Below are 21,317 nucleotides of genomic sequence, written 5' to 3'. Positions count from 1 at the left end.
ATCACCAACCACTTGTTTTTAGATTGTTTTCAGTAGGGGATGCTTTCTAATACAGTTTGCTGCTTTCCTAATATACTGTGATATTGGAATGAAATAAAGCATTTTATTTTATTCATTTTCCTACAGATTTGGCTTGATATGATCTTTATGATATTTATGATAAAATTGTTGTTCCTTTTGTGTTTCCTTAGCAAAATTATATTGTGACAGAGACACAAAAAATATCACAGATGCATTCATTTTATTCTGAATAATCAGAACTCACATCACATTTACAAAAACAGGACAAACCACATACACACAGGTTGGAACAAGGAACAAGGACACAGGCTAATCAGCGGTTTTCTAAAGACTTCATGCAGCACTGAATAAAAAAAAAAATCAGAAACACGTGATGACATTCGTTGTGCTTCGACCCAACACGAAGCACTAACATACATCACTTTTATAGACACTTTGGAGACTCATGCGCTCTAAAAACAAAGCTGCTGTTCTCTGATTTGTTCCCGGCTCAAAACTTCAAGTACTCCCGCTTAAAATTTATTTTGGAGGCACAATTTATGTCTAAATTCTGGTCTTATTTATGAGTGGATGATTCTGGAGTTTGGTTCTGCAGTGTAACAGACATGCAAGTTATTTAGGTTGCTGGGTAAATTCAGTAATTGGTCTTCTGTGTACAGGACATGCAATAAATGAAACATACTCACTGTTATCATTCAGATAACTCTCACTGGAAATCTACGTTTTTGGTGGCTGCAATAATATATAAAGCCAAACACTTCACTAAATCCAAAAAATAAATGCAAATTTTGGTAAAGATCTGTCCAAAAAATGAAAAAATGCTGTTTTGCAGAAGGTCTCTCTCATACAAACACTCAGCTGTTTGAGTGACCATTTATTTAAGTAGGACATAGAAAGTGGACCAGTACAAACTGAACCCAGATTAGTTTCTCCATTTTACAGTCCATCAATCTTACCACTGCAACACAAGAGCAGGGTAATTAACCATAATTCACTTTAGCTATTTTTAGTTGACCTGATTTCTGCTGCACATACTGTATTTGTCAAGTTTTGATGGTACATTTTGTAACTTTTTCAACAATTTAGCCTGGAATTAAAGATTGATTTCAGTGCCATATATTTTCTTTTCACTAATATATTATTTGGTTCACCCAGTGGTCATATTTATGTTGTGTGCAGGGAAAAAGAACATAAAACAACTGTCATATATTCATGTAAAACACCTGTGATTATTGGCATAATTTGCAATGTGCTCTCAAAAGTCAATTAATTGGAATAAAACTCTAATTTTATTTCTGCCTGGAGGTGATTCAAGATGCTGCAAGGCTGTGATGATGCAAAAAATCAGATTTTTTTTTTCAAATGTTTGATTACTCATCAGAATTTTGAAGAAAAAAACACCTTAAAGCTCAAATGAGTCAAAACCAAAACTACAATTGCTTTGTTTGGCTTTTTTTTGGGGGTGCTTAGGAGTTTTTAGGTGAAATTTCTTATTCAGAATGAGATGAGACATGCAAAAACCTAGTTAGGTCAAGCTAAATATAAAATACTGTCGATTACTGTGTTAAAAATTGCACAAACATAGTATGATTATGTATATTTCACAGGGTTTTGGCTGAAATTAAACTATTCTTGTCAAGAAACTGTAAATCTGGCACACTTTCTTGAATGCATTGCAGTTTTTGTCAAATTTAGGTGTCCTTAGTGTGTGTTTGAGTGTGTGTGGGAGCGACAAAGCGAGTTACAACTACGGATATAAAGAAATTAGGAAAAGTATTATTTTGAACATATTTCTTTTTATTTACAAACTTCAAAAAAAACAAACAAACAAAAAAAAAGGATCTCAAAGTAATCCAGGGTCATACACATTATCCATCGATAATCTACACATCAGGCTTTGACTGGAGCCAATCCTCAAAGACAGCAGATTTTAATCTCCTCCTCCACTAAAATGGAATTCAGACAGTCGGCTCGGCTTATCCGACGCGAACTGACTTGTATAAATAAATATGTAAATTCAAGTAGAAAGCTGTGAAAGTAAAGAGCAGTCAGTCTGCCGAGCTGACAACCAAAACAGTTCAAAACTGAGGAAATGCATTTTGATGGACAGTTCTGATGATATGGTGATGGACCATTTAAAAAAAAAAACAAAAAAAAAAAAAAGCACTTGATATCGTTGTCTTTTTTTCAGCGGATAAGTGTTTGGACTGCCCCTGACCCACTACTTGTGATTTGAGCTTACATGCACACAAATGGCTCATATTATTCAGATTATACATTTGTACTCCAATTATCTGAGTTCATTCAGATCAGAAAATGGTTTCAAAGCGGCTCAATTTTGCTGAATATCGAAGCATCCCTGGTGTCATTTTCTGGGGGTTTCTCATCAGTCGTCGGATGTTTAATCCATCCTGGATATTCAACACCTTAATTGGTTGGTCCACATGCAAGCTCTGCACAGTTTCACATGTGTTGGGTCAGACTGGCTGATGATCAGTTCTCAAAAAAGAAACAAACAAAAAAAACCCACCAAACACAAAAAAGACCATCTGTAGTAACAACAAATACTAATATGACCATAAAATTCTCGCAAACAAGATAATGAAGAAACAAATGGAAACCCCAAAAAAAAGAAAAGACGTTGTACAAAAATAAAAATACAAATGAATAAATATGCACCGTCATAAATAAATTAATTTGGTAAATTCAAACATTGTAAAAAGAAGAGAGCAAAAAAAAAAAAACAAACAAAAAAAATAAGTAAACTAGCATGTGGAAGAGAAAAAGGGCGGGAAAAATGATGAAGAGCGGGAAATGACAAAAAAGCGGGAAATGCTTAAGTCTTTGCTCGATGATGTTTCAACTGAAGAGCTAGTGGTTTTTTGAAAGCTCTTGCTGCAGCCGTTTGAGAAGATGGAACAGCAGGATGATCTAAAGGGAACTTGGTCACACGATGAAGCTTTTTCCAACTTTAAACCAATAATTGATGTATACAGATTTGTGTCTCTTTTACAGTGCAGCACAGTGCGGATATGTACTTCGAATGAGGATGCCGTTGAGAGAAAAAGCGTGTCACTGTGGTAGATTTTAATTCTGCTCTGCCACATTATTTGGTCTCTTAAGACACAATTCCTCTTTGATGGAGGTTTCTGATGTGCTTGTGCATTTCTTTTTCTTATTTTGTTTTTGGCAAAGCTACCATCTTTACTTAAAAAAATTGGTTTGGTTTGCTCAACAAAATGTGACGAGAAAGAAAAACTAAAGGAAAACCAGCAGAGCAGAGGTGAAATCTGTGTTGAGAAGAAGTTACTGAACCGAGTAACACAAGTTTCTATTTATATACCTTTTAAATGATTCCTTTTGTAACCCTTAAAAACACGACACGCAGACTCGAACACAGTAATGACACTAGCGTAACCAAAGAAACTCGGGGTTTTTGCCGGCTTAGTTTCCTCCAGGGGTTTGTTGTACAAATACATATATAGGCTTGAGTGAGTGTTTTGCATCGTTTTTCGCTAGGCTACAGTAAGACTGCGGGTGAGATTCAGAGAGCCGCTGTGACCGTCTGTCTCTCTTTACCTCTCATCTCTCACAGTTAACATTCAGAAAGATGGAGGCAAAAAGGCATTTTCTGTTGGTTGTTTTTCTCCGCTACAAGGAGGACACCTCACTAGTTTTTTTTTTCTCATTTTCACCTGGCTGTTTTTGTTTTTCTCATAGGCAATCGTTTTCTTTAAAAAGTCGATTACATAAATAGAAAATACACGCACACACGAAAAAGAAAAATCTAAATCTTACCATGTTTGATGCCTAAACAGAAGGAGTCTTTTCAAAAAGGCCTGGTATAAAGGCATTTGATTTCGCGTACATTCTTTTAAAGTTTCGGTAAATGTCTCCAACCTCATCCTCAACAACAACAATTCAACGTGATCCCGTGTCTTTTTTTTTTTAATTTTTTTTTTTACTTCTTCATGAACCGCTAACCTGGCAGTGAATTATCAAGTTCCATCAAAACGCTTTGTTTGATCTGCTAACATTTTCTTTTTTTTAAAGAAATATTCAGTAGCAATATTCAACAAGTGACAAACAATACCATTTCAACAGATTTTTAACCACCTAACTTAAGTGTCAAACCTTTTTGTTTGTTTTTTTTTAATCATAAGCAACTTCCACCCAGCTGTAGTCTTTTTTTTAAATTAGCTGAAAGCAAGAATTTTAACATTTAGCAAAGCTGCAGAACTAGAATCTCTAAAGCCGACAGTACAACTAGTGGCCGTTTCTGGTCACTGCAGGTCCACGCTCAGCAGTACTCAGTCCAGTGATTAGCATCTTAATGCCAGTAATTGGACAAAAAAAAAAAAAAAAACCCAAAACAAAACACTTGGAAGCCCAAATTCCTCTGATTTCCATTTTCACCTTCCCTCTGGAGCTTTTATCAGCTTTCATCTTCCGATTTTCAGCATCAAGATTTGTCGCTCAGTGTCCAGTCTGTGTTCGATCCCCGTCCAGACTGTTTTTGCAGAGATGATCAGAGGAAACACTTCGTCAAGGGCTCAGTTGTTGTCACCGTCTTTCACTTTTAGTCTATTTCTGACCACAGACTCTTTGAAATCTGCATCCGGGCAAATAGGGGGTCATCCTATTTTGACGATTACTAAACTGCTAAAAGCTTTCTCCAGAAACCGCATCGTTCTTCCGTCACTGCCCCCTCACTTCAATCACATCGTCATCGTCCGAGCTGTTCTCCCTGCTGACGTCGCCGCCGTTAATCAGAACCGGACCCCGGTGGCCCTCAGATCGAGCCGAGGAGGAGAAGGAGGAAGGGGAGGATGACGAGGAGCTGGAGGCAGCAGTGGGAGGGTACTGGGACAGGAAACTGGCTCCAGCAGGACCAGGGGTTGCGGCCGGACCAGGCAGACCCCCCGGCAGCATCGAGCCTGAGTAGAGGCTGGCCAGAGATGGGCTGTAGGTGAGTGGGAAGCCTGAAGGCAGCATCCCGGCCATGCCAGCCATACTGGGGCTCAGCATGAAGGGAGGCAGGGCTCCTGGGAGGGAGCTGGCAGCTTTGACTGGAGCAGAGGAGGATGAGGAAGATGAGACTGCAGAAGCGGTGATTGTTGTGGATGAAGGGGAAGACGAGGAGGTGGGGACAGCGCCGGCTCCGCCCAATCCAAACAGATCTGTGTACATGTAACTGGGGTCGCCCAGCTGAGCATGGGGGGGCTGGAAGTAACGAGAGCCTGCCCCCATGAACAGAGGATGCCCCAGAGAGCCGCCCAGCATGGCCGAGTTGAACCCCATTGGTGGGAGGCCGTAACCCCCAGTGAAGGGGAAGCCTTGAGAGGCCAGAGGGGCTGAGGAGTGTTTACCGTTGGAGGGCTGCTTACTGGCTCGCTCATCCAGGGATGGGGTGGAGGCTTTACGCTTGGAGCCTGTTCTCAGGTCCTGGGCGGCGGTGGCGTCCATGTTGGGCTGAATTACGTTAGTCACAGAGGCGTCGTGGTGGCTCATGTTTCCACCAGTAAAGCTGCTGCCATTGGCGGGTTTGGTGGGAGGCTGGTTGCTCTCTGCTGCCCCCTCTGGCTGGACGCCGGATCCCGCTGAGCCTCCAGATCCGGTTACATCCGTGTAGCGCTGCAGCTCGTTGATGATCTCCGGTCCGTCAGGTGAAAGAGGGCGGGGCAAAGGCTTGGAGGCTGCCTGCTGCTTCCTGTCAGGTGACAGGCAACTGTTGCTGCCATTGGTTGAAACATCCTGAGGTGGGGCTTGCGAGTCTGAGAAGAACAAAAGGATTGGATGGTAGATTGAGAAGCTGAAAGACATTATTTACACAAACTGAGTTCACATAAAGAATAGTGCAATGTCAGTAGTGGTTTCCTCATCTTATAGTGTCTTATCTACACTTTGAATCACAAAACCCACCAGTCGGTTTGAAAGGGATTTTTTATTATTTATTTAAAATGACACTGTTTGCTAAAGCCAGAAATTGTAAGCTCAGAAAGCATAGTTAGATTTTAACTCCCAGTTGTCCTCTAACTTCTGTGTCTTCAGGTTTTGTCAGGAAAATTAACCAAACCTAAGCTTAAAATTGAAATTTTTCAGCAAAATCACATTATTCTACATGTCTCATTGAAAATTTGCCAAAAAATAAACACTGCTCTGACTAGATAGTGTAAAAAACTAAAAAAATTGCATTGCTTGTCACAATTGTAAAGTCAAGAATGACTCGACTGCACTTCAAGAGTCATGAGACAAAAATTTGAGGGCTTCTGGCTGAATTGCAGGTTGTGTTTTCTTGAACAGACAGAATACATATGAAAACCAATTACAAATGTTAAAATATTTATTTTGTGTGCAAACACCATTTTTTCCAGTTATGGTAATACCTGAAGGCACTTGCAAAATTTTGTACATGTTTATACCAGTTTTTTCAGTTTTTGTCAAATAAATAATCAAAGAAATTTAACTTTTTAAAAGTTTTTTTTAATCATTTGTGTGATTATGACTTTGCTATTCTGAACAGAAGATATTTTTTAGCTCTCTCTGCTTCTAGCTGTGGTTGTGTTGTTTCCATTGAGGTGCAGGACTTTTTATTGCAGTGAAAAATAAACCCACTGAAGAAAAACGTGACAGTAGCAATTCTGGTAAATTTATCATCCTACCTTTGGGTGGCGCTGTTGTACTCTCCTCCACTGTCTTGGCTTTATTAGCTGCTCTGATGGCAAAGATTCGGCCATCAGACGTCCTAATGTAAGTCCCTAAAACAGCCAAAAAGTGAAAGAAATTGTGAGTAAACACAGAAATTTGATAAAAAACTGATTAATCATCCTGATAGTTTTCTTGCTAACTGACTAAATGAAGATATTTAGTTCACTATCATATGAGACAAGCAGTAAATTCTCAAATTTGAAAAGCTGGACTAAAGAAGTCAAGTTTTTCAGAGTCTAATAAAGGAGTTTTGTACCTTTTGTGCCCCTGATGACATGGATACTTTCTCCAGCGGTGATCCTGGCCTGAACATCTGTGGAGCTGTTGGTGTCTGGAATCACGATGTCTAGAAGAGACAGAAAAGGATGATTTAAGAGTGTCTACAAACATGAATATTATGAGCAAATATGGATAAAAATGAGGTCAAAAAAATGTAGTGTGTGCACAATTTGCCTACCAGTAGTGGTGACAATTTTCTGCACAAACACGCCAGCTTTTTGCAGGCAGTTGACAGGGAATCCTCCGAGGCCGGACCTGGAGGAATCGTTGTCCAGGGCGGAGCCTGCAGTCGCCTGGCGAGGGATCATGGGAACTGGAGTCGACTGGACTGGCCGGACGCTGGTCACCGGCTTTTCCTCAGTGCGAGTGGGAGGACGCCTGGGGAGATTTTAAAAGCAGGTTTAGACGTTGTTTACATCTGACAAAGTGTAAGAATTTGAGAAAACCTTGAATCACTGACCAGTTTCTCTGACTGAATGCAGGGATGTTGGTGAGGCTCTGGTCGCTGGCCGGGTAGTAGTGAGCATACGATGGCCGGGTGTACGGCACTGAGGCCCTCTTCTCTTCTTCGTAGCCCTTCTTGGCGGCTTTCTTCTCGGCGTTGCTCAGCTTCAGCTCTCTGCGGTCGATCAGCAGCGACTCGTGAGGGAATGGTTGCTGGAATAGAGGATGGAGAGAGTTTTAAACTTCCTCATTCTTTCATAGCATCTCGCTCTTTCCACTTGCAGAAAACTTTGTATGTAATTTAGAATGCCACCATCTAAGCACTACTTTTCAGTGGCTTATGCCGATCTGCAGCAATAAAAACACATGAAAAGTGCCAAGTGGGGAACCCTAATTACCACATGACTCACCGCCTCTCCAGCACCTCACAGGCTATTTTGAAACGGTGTTATAAATATAAAGCAAAGTGTAATTGCAACCGCTCGGTGTAGCTCCCACCTCCAATGTATTCTAAAAATGCAGTTCAGTGGTTAACTAAAGAGACATTCAATGTTTTCATTCAGCTGCAAGGTGACTTATTGTTAATTATCTCTAGTTAAGATGAACTGCCAGTCCTTAGAAAATGAGTTTTCAGCTGCAATGCACAATGCAAAAATCCTGCAGACTTGGAGCTGGTGAAGCTGATAAAATATTCCCACATGTTTTGCCTTTATGACCTCTATAAGGATTAAAAAATCTCTGTTCGTCTACCTTCGTAATCAGGTGAGAGTAACGGTACAGAGCCTTCCCGAGGACGCTCTCCATCTCCTCCTGAGGCTTCAGCTGCACCTGGGAAGGATCTGGTTCCTCCTCCACAAAATGAAGAAGAGACTCCACTTCCTTTCTGGTAAAGGTCAGCACTGGGTTCAGATCATCCACCACACGGTCTAAAGGACGAAGAGGGGAAAATCAACATGAAAAATCCCATCATGAGTATGTGAAAATATGTAGGCAAAAACTTATATAAAGGATAAAGGCTCATTTTTACAGACACTCTTCGTGGCCTAAATGTGTCTCTCAGCAGTCGAAGCTTAGGGCAAACACTTGGGACAGTTTACTCTGTCAGACAAGAGCCTCTTAGCAGAAGAGCTGCAGCTTCAGCACAAAGCTGATTATTTAGTTTCGGGGGGTCTGTTCACACAGAAGGAGGTTTTCAGTGAGTCTGACTACTGACAGAAGCTTGACAGAGTAGGGCTGAATCATTCATGGCTTAAAGAAAATATCTAACTGTGATTTTTCTGACAGATAATGTGATTGGATTTCAGATAGTTAAAGTTAAAAGCTTTAGTTAAAGTCAAAAGTGCAACTGTCATAGCAGGAAGTTGACATGAATTTGTAAAACCACTCACATGACAGTTTAAGCTCTTTACAGTCTTCACAAATTACTAAATGCATTGTTCATATGGTCCAGCCAACCATCGCTAGAGGCAGAGAGAACTCAAGAATGTCTTTTGTGCAGTAGTTTTTTTATGCCATAAATCATAAATAAATAAAGAATTCAAGATTAAATTCTTAGATTTTTTTCTATAAATGTTTAAAAATGGAATCTACAAGTGCCCACATGTTACAAACACTAGAAAAAATGGTGACTCTACATACTGTACGTATTGTACTACATTAATTAACATTAATTCTATTTCCATTTTAGTCTAGTCGTTATACATAGCCTGCAGTTCAGCTGAAAAGTCTGAATTTTCTTCACATGAGTGTTGGTTGCAGTAGAGTCAGCAATGATTTCAAGGTTCAAGAGCTGCAGAATTTTTTTTTTCCTTCACAGAATCTGGTTAGAACAAATGGTTATTTTTTTGGACAAATTTATTAACTGAGAGATTTGGAATAAACTGCTATCATGATTTCAAGCTTAGATCTGGTTAAGTTTCCCAATTAAACTGTAAGTGCCAGATGAGTAGTTCTGTCAGAAAGTTGAAACCTGACAGTTCTCGAAGATTTTACAGATTCTGGTGTAAATTTGGGGATTTTACTTTAAAAGAGTGTTAATTTTTCTGTTTTTGTCACAATAAAGTGAAATTTACAGTGGCTGAGCATCAGAGAAGTGCATCAAAACTTTGCCTAATGTATGTCTGCTACTGAATTTGCAATTGGAAATGTTGCCAGTACGTAAAAAAATAAATAACACAAACTGGATGTGCTATTAACCCTGTCATGTATGCATTTTTGGTAGAGTTTAGAGGTAGTGATTTGACTGCGGATGTTGTAATATTCTGCAGCTGCTCTGAACTCACCTGACATTCCCTGTTTGGAGATCTGTCGGTCGTAGATCTTCTTCTCCAGCGTGAAGTCGCAGACCAGTCGGTAGATGTGACATGGCTTCCTCTGGCCGTAGCGGTAAACACGACACACGGCCTGAGCGTCGTGACATGGGTTCCAGGAGGCGTCGAAGACCACGACACGGTTCGCTCCGATCAGGTTCACACCGAGACAACCAGCCCTGAGATCCACACAGAGATCAGCAAGAAGATGAAGGTGTGTTCAGTTTTTTTCTTTACCATAATTTTATGGTATTAATATTGTGGCTGTATGTTACCTGGTTGACAACAAGAAGACCCACGCTGAGGTGTTGGACGGATCGTTGAACTGGTTTATCAGTCGCTCTCTCTCTGAGGCTGTTGTGCTTCCATCCAGTCCTTCAAAAGACCAAATACCACACAGTCAAAATAGAGTTTCCTGCAGCTTTATGTGCTGGGATATTTTATCGCTTGCTTTAGTTGATGGTGTAATTAATTTCATTCCATGCCTTTTCACCTTATTCATTTTAAAGGCTCTACTTTACTTATTTGACTACATCAGATTATTCATACACTCGTTTGTAACATATAAAGAAAGAAATGATGTAAAGACAAGGGAAAAATAAAAATATATAGAGGAAAAAAGTAATTATTGACTACAAATTTGTGTAACATCAAATAACCATATATTTATTTAAAACGAAACTTAAATTAGATAAACTTTATTTATCTCTTGTCTGGGATATTTACATGTTACAGCAGCTGGATACAGATGAGGCATGAAAGTAGTAGGACAAGAATTACAAAAGAAGAATAAGGCTAAATATAAAAATATAATAAAGCCATAACAAAGAAAATGTACAAGACATGTTGAAGCTACAGGTAGATATCCATAGATAAATTATATTTGCTTGTGATTGGTCTTTAACAACTTTTTTCTTAGTTTGCTTAAGCAATTAAGTAAGTGATGCAGCTCATATTTCTAAAGAAAAACATTTAAATATCTCTAAATAAGGCAAAAAAAACCCAACAGTTGTGCATACTGATGTTTGTGTATAATCATAAAAGATCACCAGTAGGTGGCAGCACTCATTGTAAGTTAATGAGAGACATGTACAAAACAAATCACTACATTAAGGAACACATATCCTTGTATAAAGAGCACATTTATCAGCTTAGTTCATCACAGCTTACGAATGTCAAAATAGACATTAATTTCTCCTGAGCCACAGCTGCCATTATCTGCCTCTGAGTTTAAAATAACTTTTCTACTCACAATATGGACTGAATCACCTGAAGCATCTTTTAAAGATGATAAATGATGACTTACTGTAGTAGTTGAGGTTTCTGACCCAGGTCTGGTTGGTTCTGTCTCTGCTGGGTGTGTTGGGCGTCGGAGGCATTGGCCTCTTAGCCAGGAAATCCTCGATCACGGTGAGCGTAGATAAACTCTGACTGCAGGAGGAAACAAACAGAATAGGAGATCAGATCACATCCAAATGTCACAGGAAGTAGCACTGAACAAGCAGAAAGTAAAGCTGAGAAAAGCTGCAAAGGACAAAATCTAAAAATAAAACCGTTTCTCTTCTAATTTAATTCCAAAAATCTGAAATCTGGTGTTTTTTGTGTAAACTTTTACCTGAAAACAAGGAGCTTGTCTCCCTTCCTGACGCTCTCCTCGATTAAATGGAACAGCAGAACCATCTTTGCCGAGTACTCCAGGATGCCAGGCTTGTAGTCGCACATGATATCCTTCGCCTGGATGAGTGAGAAGAAAGAAAAGGTTAAAACTGCACTTAGATCAGCAGATTAAGTGTTGTTTCTCTTTAGGTCACAAACAAGTGTTGAAGTGAAGCTATGGGCCAGACTGTGTTTAAATGCTCATATATATCAATATTTTTGAAGCAATATCACTGAAATTTTGCTTTAGGACAAATGGAACTCCAGTCAATAAGTGCTAAAGGGGTCAGGAACATATTACAGACTTTAACGCAGTAGCTTTTTTTGGAATTACAACGTACCCATTCATAGGTGATGACCTGGTTGGCTTTCTCCTGCAGCTGGTTCAGACTCAGTCCACCAATAGCATTGGGATTGTCCACGTTCTTGGACTTTTGATTGGGTGCTGTTGGACATCGAGCGTTTCCCGTTGAGGTGATGTCGTCCAGATCTAAATCATGGTCACTCGCCATGTTTTCCTTCTGCAGGGCCTCATACAGAACATCGGGGTGGTTCCAAATCTGTGGAACATCATTCATTTGCATTTAGTGAAATAAAAACACCAATATTCTCTTTATGATTATCGCATGTTTTCCTTAAAAAAATACAACATTTATCAGAGTCAAAGGCTGTAAAAGCGGAAAGAATCATTGGATATTCAATGTTTCTTTTTTTTTTTAATGGAAAAATGCATTTAAAATGTGATGTTTCAATAAAATCAGTTCATTCCACTTGTCATGTTTTTTTAAATGCCAAAAATTACCCTTTGGCACTAACCAGATTTTGTAAAAAACTAAAAATTCTGCTCTAATAGATGCAACCTTAAAACCATTTGCAATTTAACCTTGACCAATACTTCTGTGACAAGAATTTTGACTGAACTTAGAGAGCAGATAGGAGACAAGTCTGGAAATTAAATGTGTAGGTAGCAAAACATCTATAGTTTGTAGAGTTTCCAAAATGTTCATCCCGTATTTGTAACATCAGCGGGCTCTTAGAAAAATATTGCACATGTTGATTCCAGTTGTTTTCAATTTTTGAGAAATAAATAATCAAAGAAATTTAACTTTTGTTTTTTTCTTTTTGTATGATTTATGGTTTTATAACTTTGTCATTCTGCACAGAAGACATTTTTGAATCTTCTCTACTAGTCATAGTTGCTGTTTCCATAGAGGTGTAGGACTTTATATTGTAGTGAAAAATGAGCCCACAGCAAGTAAAAAAGTGACAGTAGCAAAGAAATGCCCAGATTATTTAATAATAACTTGCAGAACAAAACTGCAGTAACTCGTGCAGAACAAGAAGATATTTGTAGAAGGAATTTTGGTCTTTATCCTCTACTTGTGAGTAAATTTTATCAAATAAATAGTGGATTTTTTTGTTATTATTTTTTTTTAAATTTCCAGACAGACTTCCAGAGTCACTGCTCACCTTGCAGCAGACGCAGAAAGCTTTGAGGGGGTTGAGGCTGAGCCAGCCAGTGTTTCCTGCCTCCCTGAAGCGGTTCATGAACTCGGTGTACAGCGCCCTCTGCAGGGGAGACAGACGCACCAGGATCACATGTTCCTCCTTCGAGGGCAGCTGGTCCCTCAGGACATCGTGGCCTCGCCTGGATTAAAGACAAATCACAGTAAATATTTGCAAAGGCTTATTAAAGGTTAAGAATGTTTAGGGAAGACTGAGCTTGGGGACAGTGATTCTGACTCCTACCTCTGGACGAAGCCCTCCAGTAGGCTGTGCAGGACGTGGCTCCGGTACCTCATCAGCTGGATGTCCTGAGGTGTGCTGTCCACGCACTGCCCGTTCAGAATGGGGCGCTCAAACATGTTGCTGAACTCCTGCCGCGTACCTAAAATACGAACAAGATCTCTGCTTAAAAAACAAACATCTCGGCAGGTAATTGTGGAACACAATATTCCACAGATCCAGTTTCCTACCTAAGAAGTCGGGTCGGACAAAGTCGACCATGCACCAGTACTCGATGAGGTTGTTCTGCAGTGGATATCCGGTCAGGACCACGCGCCGTCGGGTTCGGATGTTCTTTAAAGCCTGGGACGTGCTGGCGTGGCAGTTCTTGATGCGATGTCCTTCGTCGCAGATGACCACATCTGGACCGGGCCGGGCCAACGCTTTCTCAATACCTGGAGGAGGACAAGTCATGATATTTACTTCTGACAGATTCCACACTGGACCTGTTTTTTCTTCCTCTGTATCCTCTATTATCTTCCCCACTTTCTCCTACCTTTAAGCAGTTCCTGCTGCCTGTCCTCCTCATCCAGGTCGATAACAACAGGTCCAGTTGTTTTTTTGCTCTTCTTCTTCCTTCCAGTAACGAAGCTTTTCTTCAGCGACAGCAGCCGATACATCTCGTATCCCATCAGCAGAACCCCTCCGTCCCGAGCCCAGTCCTCCACCACCTTGGCCCTGGTTGCTGTGTTCCTGCATCGCATAAGAAAGAATAAAGATGGGTTTAAAACGTAATTCTTTCTTAGTACCTTTAAGCACCATGAAATGAGTGAAATAACTGAACGAAAGCAAAGAAACTGAGGAGCAAACAAGAGAAGAAAAAAACGTAATAAACAGAGATTACCTTGTATCAAGCTGCCAGGAGATTTGAAAGGCATATTGAAAACAATCACCAATATTATACCATTTATCAGAGTAAAAAACTGTTAAAAAAAATTTTAAAAAAGGAAAAATTGTTGGATTTTTACCTTTGAGATGCTTCTTGAACTAATTATGTGTGACTTTTGTTGGGAAAATTTAAAAATCTAAGCTTAAGATTATAAAATCCTCTTAGACTGTTGGTCTAATGATTTATTCAAAAAATAAATCATTTTGAACTAAGAAGATTATGTAAAAAACAAGCAAAAAATTGTGATTCCCGAAGCAACCAAGAATATATTTGAAACTCATGTGCCATCAACAGAAAAATCAAAACAAACTGACATAAATTCTGGGACTTTTTGACTAAACTGGGCTGACGGGGGACAAATATGAAGGCAAATGAAAAACATAAGAAGTTTATGATTTATGGTATTATAACTGTGTCATAATGCTCAGAAGACTTTTTTGAGTTTTGTCTACTTCTGGTCATGGTTGTGCCGTTTCCATAGAGGTGTAGGACTTTATATTGCAGTGAAAAATGAGTCCACACTGAGGAAAAATGTGTCAGGAGCAAAGAAACGCCCCAAAACTGCTTGGGGTAAGAGGAGGAAACAAGAATTTCAGTAATTCCTGTTGTAATAAATTACAATTCTGTTGGAGAAGAGCTTTAACAGAAGTGAAAATGCTTGTTGACTTAGTTAATTTTTAACAGTCACACTTTGCAGGATGTATTGTAACCAAGCTGACAGACAGAATGAGGTTACTGTGTCACTTTCAGCCTGCATCATGGAACTGCACTCTCACTTTGCAGTATTTCTTCCACCCCTAATCCCAAACACACAACACGAGAATCTGAAAATCTTTCCAGTAGACGCAGCTGTTCGCAAAGAGACGCAAGGAAGGCCAAGCCAGCTGGGGATTAAAGGCGGAGGCAGCGAGAAGGTCAGCTTAGCAGAAAGGAAAAGTTTCCTGCCTGCTGTGACCCTACGAGGAAGACGGGACCTCGAGACTTGTTTTGGTCTTTTATTCTTTCTTGCCGCTTTTATGTAAATCAATAAAAAGGTCCTGTGTAGCTGCTCCGTTGTGCGGCTCGCTGTTCCAACATACAAACAGTAGGATTTAAGTTTTAAAAATAAGGATTTAAGCTTCCGCTTCTGTTACTCACTTGTGTTCGTCGTTGAGGATGTGAACTTTAAATGTTCGTGGCGTCACCAGCGCCGGGTCGGTATCTGGAGATAACGCCTCGGGGGGCGGGACCCACATGTTGAACTCCGACAGCCAGTTCTGCAATGTGTTCACCTGGAACGAAACGAGGAGATAAAATAATCAATTTTTGTCGTCTAGTCTCAGTATTGATCCCGTTCACGTCTTATCCAGTCCTGACAAGATCAACTGACATTGACAAAATTTCATCTCTGACTTGATTCAATCATTTCAGATACTGAGAACATGCTCTTTATAACTTCACAAATTTTAACATTTCTCACTTTCACATCAGTAATTTTTCAATTTAAATGCCCTTAGTGTACAACAAACAATATAATTATAAGACATTGTGCAATTTATGGTAATTATTAATGGTAAATTATATGTCTTTCCAAGTATAGATTGTTCAGTTGATTAAAAATAATAAATATAATTGTTAATTGGGGTATATTTTAACATTTTTTCATTCAATTTTTGCTGAAAAATCACAATTTTAAGTTTATATTTTCCTGATGAAATCTAAAGTCACATATAACTTCAAGGAAAGTGAGAAAGTTAAAATCCGACAATATTTTCTGGTTTTATAGGGTTTTTTCCCCGCTGTCCTGTGTAAATACAGCCTGCAGTTCACTTCAATTCAGTCGAACAGACACTGAATATTTGTTTTTCACAACTGAATCTCTAATGGGAACACAGAATTTGTACTTTCTTGTTTCATTGCACCGAAACTTTACTTCCCACGTGGCACAGATTCAACTTTCTGAAGGGTTTTAGCATCTGTTGTAAGGTGAGCATAAGTGTCTGGAAGTCTACCTGAATACATAAAAAAAAAACTACTATTAATTTGGCTAAATTTACAAATAAATAGAGGATTAACAACAAAATTACATTAAATGTTTTCACTAAAATCCTTTAATCCCACTTTTGTTATCGCTACTTCAAGCTATGTCTGCATATATATTGTGTCAGAGTATTTGTTTCCTCTATATATTTTGATTTAATCAACTTAAATTCTGAGTTTTTTGATTCACTGCACCTAAATTGTACTTCCCACAATGATCAGACTTAAACTGTTGAAGGCAGTGAGAACATGAGTCTGGAAGTCTGTCTGGACACATAAAAATAATTTTTAAAAAAACTAACAACAATTTGTCTAAATATGCCAGCAAACACAGGATCTACACCAAAATTACTTTAATGTTTTCACTAAGATCCTTTAATTACACTGCCTCTATCATAACTCCAAGCTGTAGTTGTATATATATTGTGTCCAAATACTTGTTCCATCCCAAATTTTTTGGTTTAATGAACTTATATTCTTTGTTTGTTTTAATTCGTTGTAACAAAACTATATTTTAAACCATAAACATACATAAAAAATTAAGAAATCCACTATTATTTTAAGTACATTAACCATTAAAATGTTTTCAATAAAATCTTTTAATCCCACTTCTGTTATAACTTCAAGCTGTCTGCATGTATATTGTGTCCTAGTACCTGTTCCATCCATATTTTTTCATTTAATCAACTCATATTCTTTTTTTCTTTTTTATTCAAAGCATCAAAACTATACTTTCATATATAAACGCACGTAAAAATGTAAGAAATTAACTATTAATTTGGCTAAATTTAAGAGCACTTAGAGGATAAACATCAAAATTACTTCTACAGATGTCCTCTTGTCCTGTAATATCTATTAATATTATTATTATTATTACTACTACTATTATTATCATTATAAACCCTTTTAACCCCAATTGGGAGTCCTACATGGAACATTTATGTGTCTTCTTGCTTTCAATCCTCAAATCCTGTCATTTTAATATAAAATTTGTAATAAAAACTGCACAGGTGCTTACGGGTACGATGGCGAGCACAGTATGAGCCTGGGTGTGTCTGAACAGGACGTCGATGAAGGAGATGACCTGCAGCGTTTTGCCGAGGCCCATGCTGTGGGCGAGGATGCAGCCGAAGCCGCTGCTGCTGCTGAAACGCTCCACCGACTCCACCAGGTTGTCGTACAGGAAACGGACACCGCCGATCTGACGGGAAGGCAGTGAAAGTCAAGAAGAAGCAATGAGGAAGAGGAGGAAAATGGCAAAACAGGAGAGAGACGGCAAGGTGGTGTAGAAAAAAAGGTAGAGTTTAGTTTGAACCATTCAACAGAAGGGAATTTTTTGAGTATGATGCAGATTTGGGCGAGTTGTTTCGGCATTTTGGTAAGATTGAAGTTTTTTAGGAGCAGAAAATCTGTGTACCTGGTGAGGTTTGATCACTCGGGCCAGCTGGGGCGACAGGAAAATGTCTGTCTCTGCAGCCGGGTGGTTCAGATTGATCAGCACTCTGCCCTGGTCGTCCGGTTGGTTCAGGACATCGTCGGCATGCGCACCACTCGGCTCGCCGTCCTCCTCCTTGAGGTTGGATTCGCTGCTGATGTGGATGATGCCGTCATCCTCGCCTGAACTCAGATCTATGACATCTAAACAGACGAAACAGATACAGGAAGGTTTAAAAAGATGTAGAAGAAATAGACACATTTTCTCATTCATCATTTGTGACCTTCAGTTTTGTGGGGAAAATGAGCCAAATCGAAATTTAAAATCACCTTATGTTATCTTAAAAAAATTGTCAAAAATAAACTGTTTGCACCAAGAAAATTCTGTAAAAAAAAAAAAAAAAATTCTCTCACTCCCTGTTGCAACCAAGAAGATATTAGTAACTCAGCTGTAATCAACTAAACAATTTTTAAAAAGTGACAAAATTCATGAGAGTTTTGGCTAAACTAGGCTGATAGGAGAGAAGCATGGAGACAAATAAAAAATGTAAAAATTTCAGGATTTATGGCTGTGTCATATTGCAATGAAGACATTTTTGAGTTCTATCCACTTCTAGTCATGTTTTTTCTGTTGCTTAAAGGTACGGGAATTTATATTGCAGTGAAACAGGAGGGGAAAAGAGAAACATTACGGTGTAAACTTGAAAAATGTTTTTTCCATCTAAATACAGGAAACACATTTTTCTCTTGCGGATGCAGAAACCATGGTAGGATGAGAAACTATTTTGTTCCTGTATTTAAAGCTCACACATACTGCAGTATGTGAGACAGCAATGGGAGCGAGGACACTACATTACACAACCTATTTCTTCAGCCTGAATACAATGAAACACCTGAGTGTCTCCAAACTTCACAGTAACAATAGTAAACTTTACAAGGTGTGTTCCACATACAGCAGTGCAGAAGTTTTGCATACACATGTAACCATTGGAGCCTCGAGCACATTCTGTTCTTGTTACATTTTCATCCACGGTGGGCTCATTTTTAACTATAATATAAAGTCCTGCACCTCTATGCAAACTCAGAAATGTCTTTTGTGTAGCACAGTAAAGTTATGATGCCATAACTCATAATAAAGAAAAAACAAATGCTACACTTCTTTGAATATTTATTCTATAAATATGAAAAAAAATGGAATCAGCATGTTGCCTACAGGTGTTACCAATGTTGACGAAGAATAGTGATTTTACAAGCCATACATATTTACCTTTCTGTACTTGTCTCCTATTAGTTCAGCTCAGTGATTTTTTTGTCAAATGACTGTTGGTTACAGCTGAGCCACTAATATCTTCTCGGTTGTGTCATAGAGTGCAGAATTGTTTGTTTATTATCATATTATTACGGTGTAAAGGGCTTATTTTTGGATAATTTTTATATGACACATAAAGGAACTACAAAGTCATGGATTTTTCTGACACATAACTGTTCGTCACAGTTGAATCAATCATGACTTAATGGGTGCAACAAGGAGTGCAGAATTTTTTGTTTTTAATAGCATCTAGTTAAAGCATACAATGTAATTTTTTTTGCAAATTTTTAAACGAGACGTATAATATAGGTTTTGGTGGGCTTTTTGGTGTGTTGCTGTTGAGTCACTAATGGCTTCACTGTTGTGGCAAGGAGTGCAGAATTTATAGCTTTTTGCAGAATCTATTAAGAACAAGCCGTTTACTTTTGTTAATTTTTTCACTGAGACATGTAGAATAAAGTGCCTGAACACCATGTCACCCATGATTAATTTAAGGACAACATGTCTTTCAAAGCAGCTGTTGGGTTTTGAGGCTCAGAGGGTTAAACATTAAATTGAATGTACTGAACTGGTGAAATGAATGAAAATGTACTTGTCTTCTGATTTTTTAAAAACCTTTTTGCAAATATTTACTGTATATTCACTTGTCATCTTTTTACTTTTCAAATGATCCAAGTCATATTGAACAACATATTGGGATATTAAGCTTAGATTTAGATCTGAAGGAACGACACATCACATCGTATAAGACCAGTTTACGGATCATAAAAAAAGGTTAAAAATCCAATGATTTGTTCTGTTTTTACAGTTTTGGGCTCTGATAAATGTTGTAATTTTGCCAGTTTTTTAAAAATACAACATGCCTTTCAAACCCTTGTAGCGGGTTTTAGGTATCAGGGGTAAAACATTTAAGTCCCATCATCCCAACACTTCAAAAATAATTTCTGCTAATATTTACTGTGACTACGCTTGTTTATTTTCATTTTAAAGGAGACATGTCAAATAAAGTGATTTTAATGACATATTGTGATTTGTGATGGTTCTTTCACAGATGAATAGTTCATGGACCATCAGAAACTTGACAATCTGATGACTCTCTCTCTCTCTCTTATTTTTTAAATTTTTTTTACAGTTTCTGGCTCTAATAAATTATGTAATTTTTGGGTAATGACGTGAGCGTGGATTGGAAAAGACCAAAATCCATATCTGATAAAAAAAAAGGGGGGGGGGGGCTTGAACGTCAAACGGTATCAAGTGGTGAAAGTTATACAAGCTGGCAGCCTGTGAAGGCACAACGGGAAGAGGTGGTGTGTGTGTGTGTGTGTGTGTGTGTGTGTGTCAGTATGTTAGTGTGTGTGAAAAAGAGAGAGAGCGCTTATATAACTGCAGTGAATGGCTGGTTATACAAGTAGGATTAGAGTGGAGGGGGAGACTGGTTATGCAACCCCAACCAGAAATGTCACTGTGACACTGCAGTGCGAGTGTGTGCGTTTATATATGCGTGTGTGTGTGTGTTCTGGCTCATAACCAGGATTAGCTGGCTTTATTGCTCCACAGACCCACTCTGATTTGCCCTACAGACACTCTTTCATCTCCCTCCGAGCTTCATTTTCCTTCGCTTTTGTCTTTCTCGGCTTTCACATCTTTTGTGTGATTTGCAGGTGTGTGTGTGTGTGTGTGTGTGTGTGTGTGTGTTTGTGTTTGTGTGTGTCTCCAAATGCAGTAAAACGTGTGTTTATCCTTCGACTCTCTCACAGTGTGTATGTAAGTGTGTGTTTATCCTTGACTGTTTGAGTGGCTTTGTGCGTCTGAGAGTGTTTGTGCACTCGGGCAACAAGGGAACGGTACATGATGTACCCGGCAAAGGTTTAAATATTCTGATTCACATGGCAGCTAATTTACGAAAAACTCCCTGCAGCACTTTTAAAGCAGCCACACACACACACACACACACACACACACACACACACACATTTGACAGGAAGCGAGGGGAGTTTTGACCTCAGTTGTTTAAACTTGTGCAGGCTAATTGACTTTAAAGGCTTCCAAAAAAGCTGTGTGGTCCGTCCGCCCTGGAAAGACTTCCCTTCTTACGCCAAGTTTCTGCTTCAAATGAGGGCCAAATTCATTTAAAACCATCTTTACTGACAACAAAAACGATAAAATGAGCAAGAAAGTCACAAAAAACAGAAACAGCAGAACCATGTGAGGTCTGAGTGGTCCTCCTGGAAGTATTTACAGAATTTAGAATACATATTTTTGATTAAATATCATGATTTTAAGGTTAGATTTAGTTAATTTTCCTGACAAAACATAAAATTAGACGTGATGAGTTCAAGGACAGTTGGAAAAAGTTAAAAATGAGACATTTTCTTTTTTTTTTGCTTGTTTGTGTACAAAATCTGAAGGTTCTGCTTTCTTGTTATTTGTGTGAGCACACATGAAAGGAAGTGAAGAGAGTTTT

General features: G+C 38.8%; 1 protein-coding gene across 3 annotated transcripts in view; it reads right to left on the bottom strand.

The window, feature by feature from the left end:
• Positions 1-1,797: 1,797 nt before the first annotated feature.
• The window catches only part of LOC111580844 (helicase ARIP4-like), a 111,311-nt gene continuing 91,791 nt past the window's right edge, over positions 1,798-21,317 (bottom strand). For all 3 annotated transcript variants that reach the window (XM_055012873.1, XM_023288760.3, XM_023288759.3), the window contains 18 exons: positions 17,528-17,748; positions 17,129-17,311; positions 15,229-15,362; positions 13,699-13,895; positions 13,394-13,597; positions 13,167-13,305; positions 12,888-13,065; positions 11,759-11,977; positions 11,377-11,495; positions 11,068-11,192; positions 10,037-10,136; positions 9,735-9,940; positions 8,203-8,378; positions 7,469-7,665; positions 7,187-7,386; positions 6,986-7,075; positions 6,684-6,779; positions 1,798-5,795 (listed from right to left, as the gene is read on the bottom strand). In XM_055012873.1, the coding sequence (XP_054868848.1) occupies positions 4,720-5,795; positions 6,684-6,779; positions 6,986-7,075; positions 7,187-7,386; positions 7,469-7,665; positions 8,203-8,378; positions 9,735-9,940; positions 10,037-10,136; positions 11,068-11,192; positions 11,377-11,495; positions 11,759-11,977; positions 12,888-13,065; positions 13,167-13,305; positions 13,394-13,597; positions 13,699-13,895; positions 15,229-15,362; positions 17,129-17,311; positions 17,528-17,748 (3,860 nt within the window). In that variant the 3' untranslated portion in view covers positions 1,798-4,719. The remainder of the gene's footprint in view (positions 5,796-6,683; positions 6,780-6,985; positions 7,076-7,186; positions 7,387-7,468; positions 7,666-8,202; positions 8,379-9,734; positions 9,941-10,036; positions 10,137-11,067; positions 11,193-11,376; positions 11,496-11,758; positions 11,978-12,887; positions 13,066-13,166; positions 13,306-13,393; positions 13,598-13,698; positions 13,896-15,228; positions 15,363-17,128; positions 17,312-17,527; positions 17,749-21,317) is intronic.

The sequence above is a fragment of the Amphiprion ocellaris genome, chromosome 8 (assembly GCF_022539595.1).
Source record: "Amphiprion ocellaris isolate individual 3 ecotype Okinawa chromosome 8, ASM2253959v1, whole genome shotgun sequence".
Classification (NCBI taxonomy): Eukaryota; Metazoa; Chordata; class Actinopteri; family Pomacentridae; genus Amphiprion; species Amphiprion ocellaris.
The sequence above is the reverse complement of the archived record's forward strand: the minus strand, read 5'-3'. Positions and strand labels throughout refer to the sequence as shown.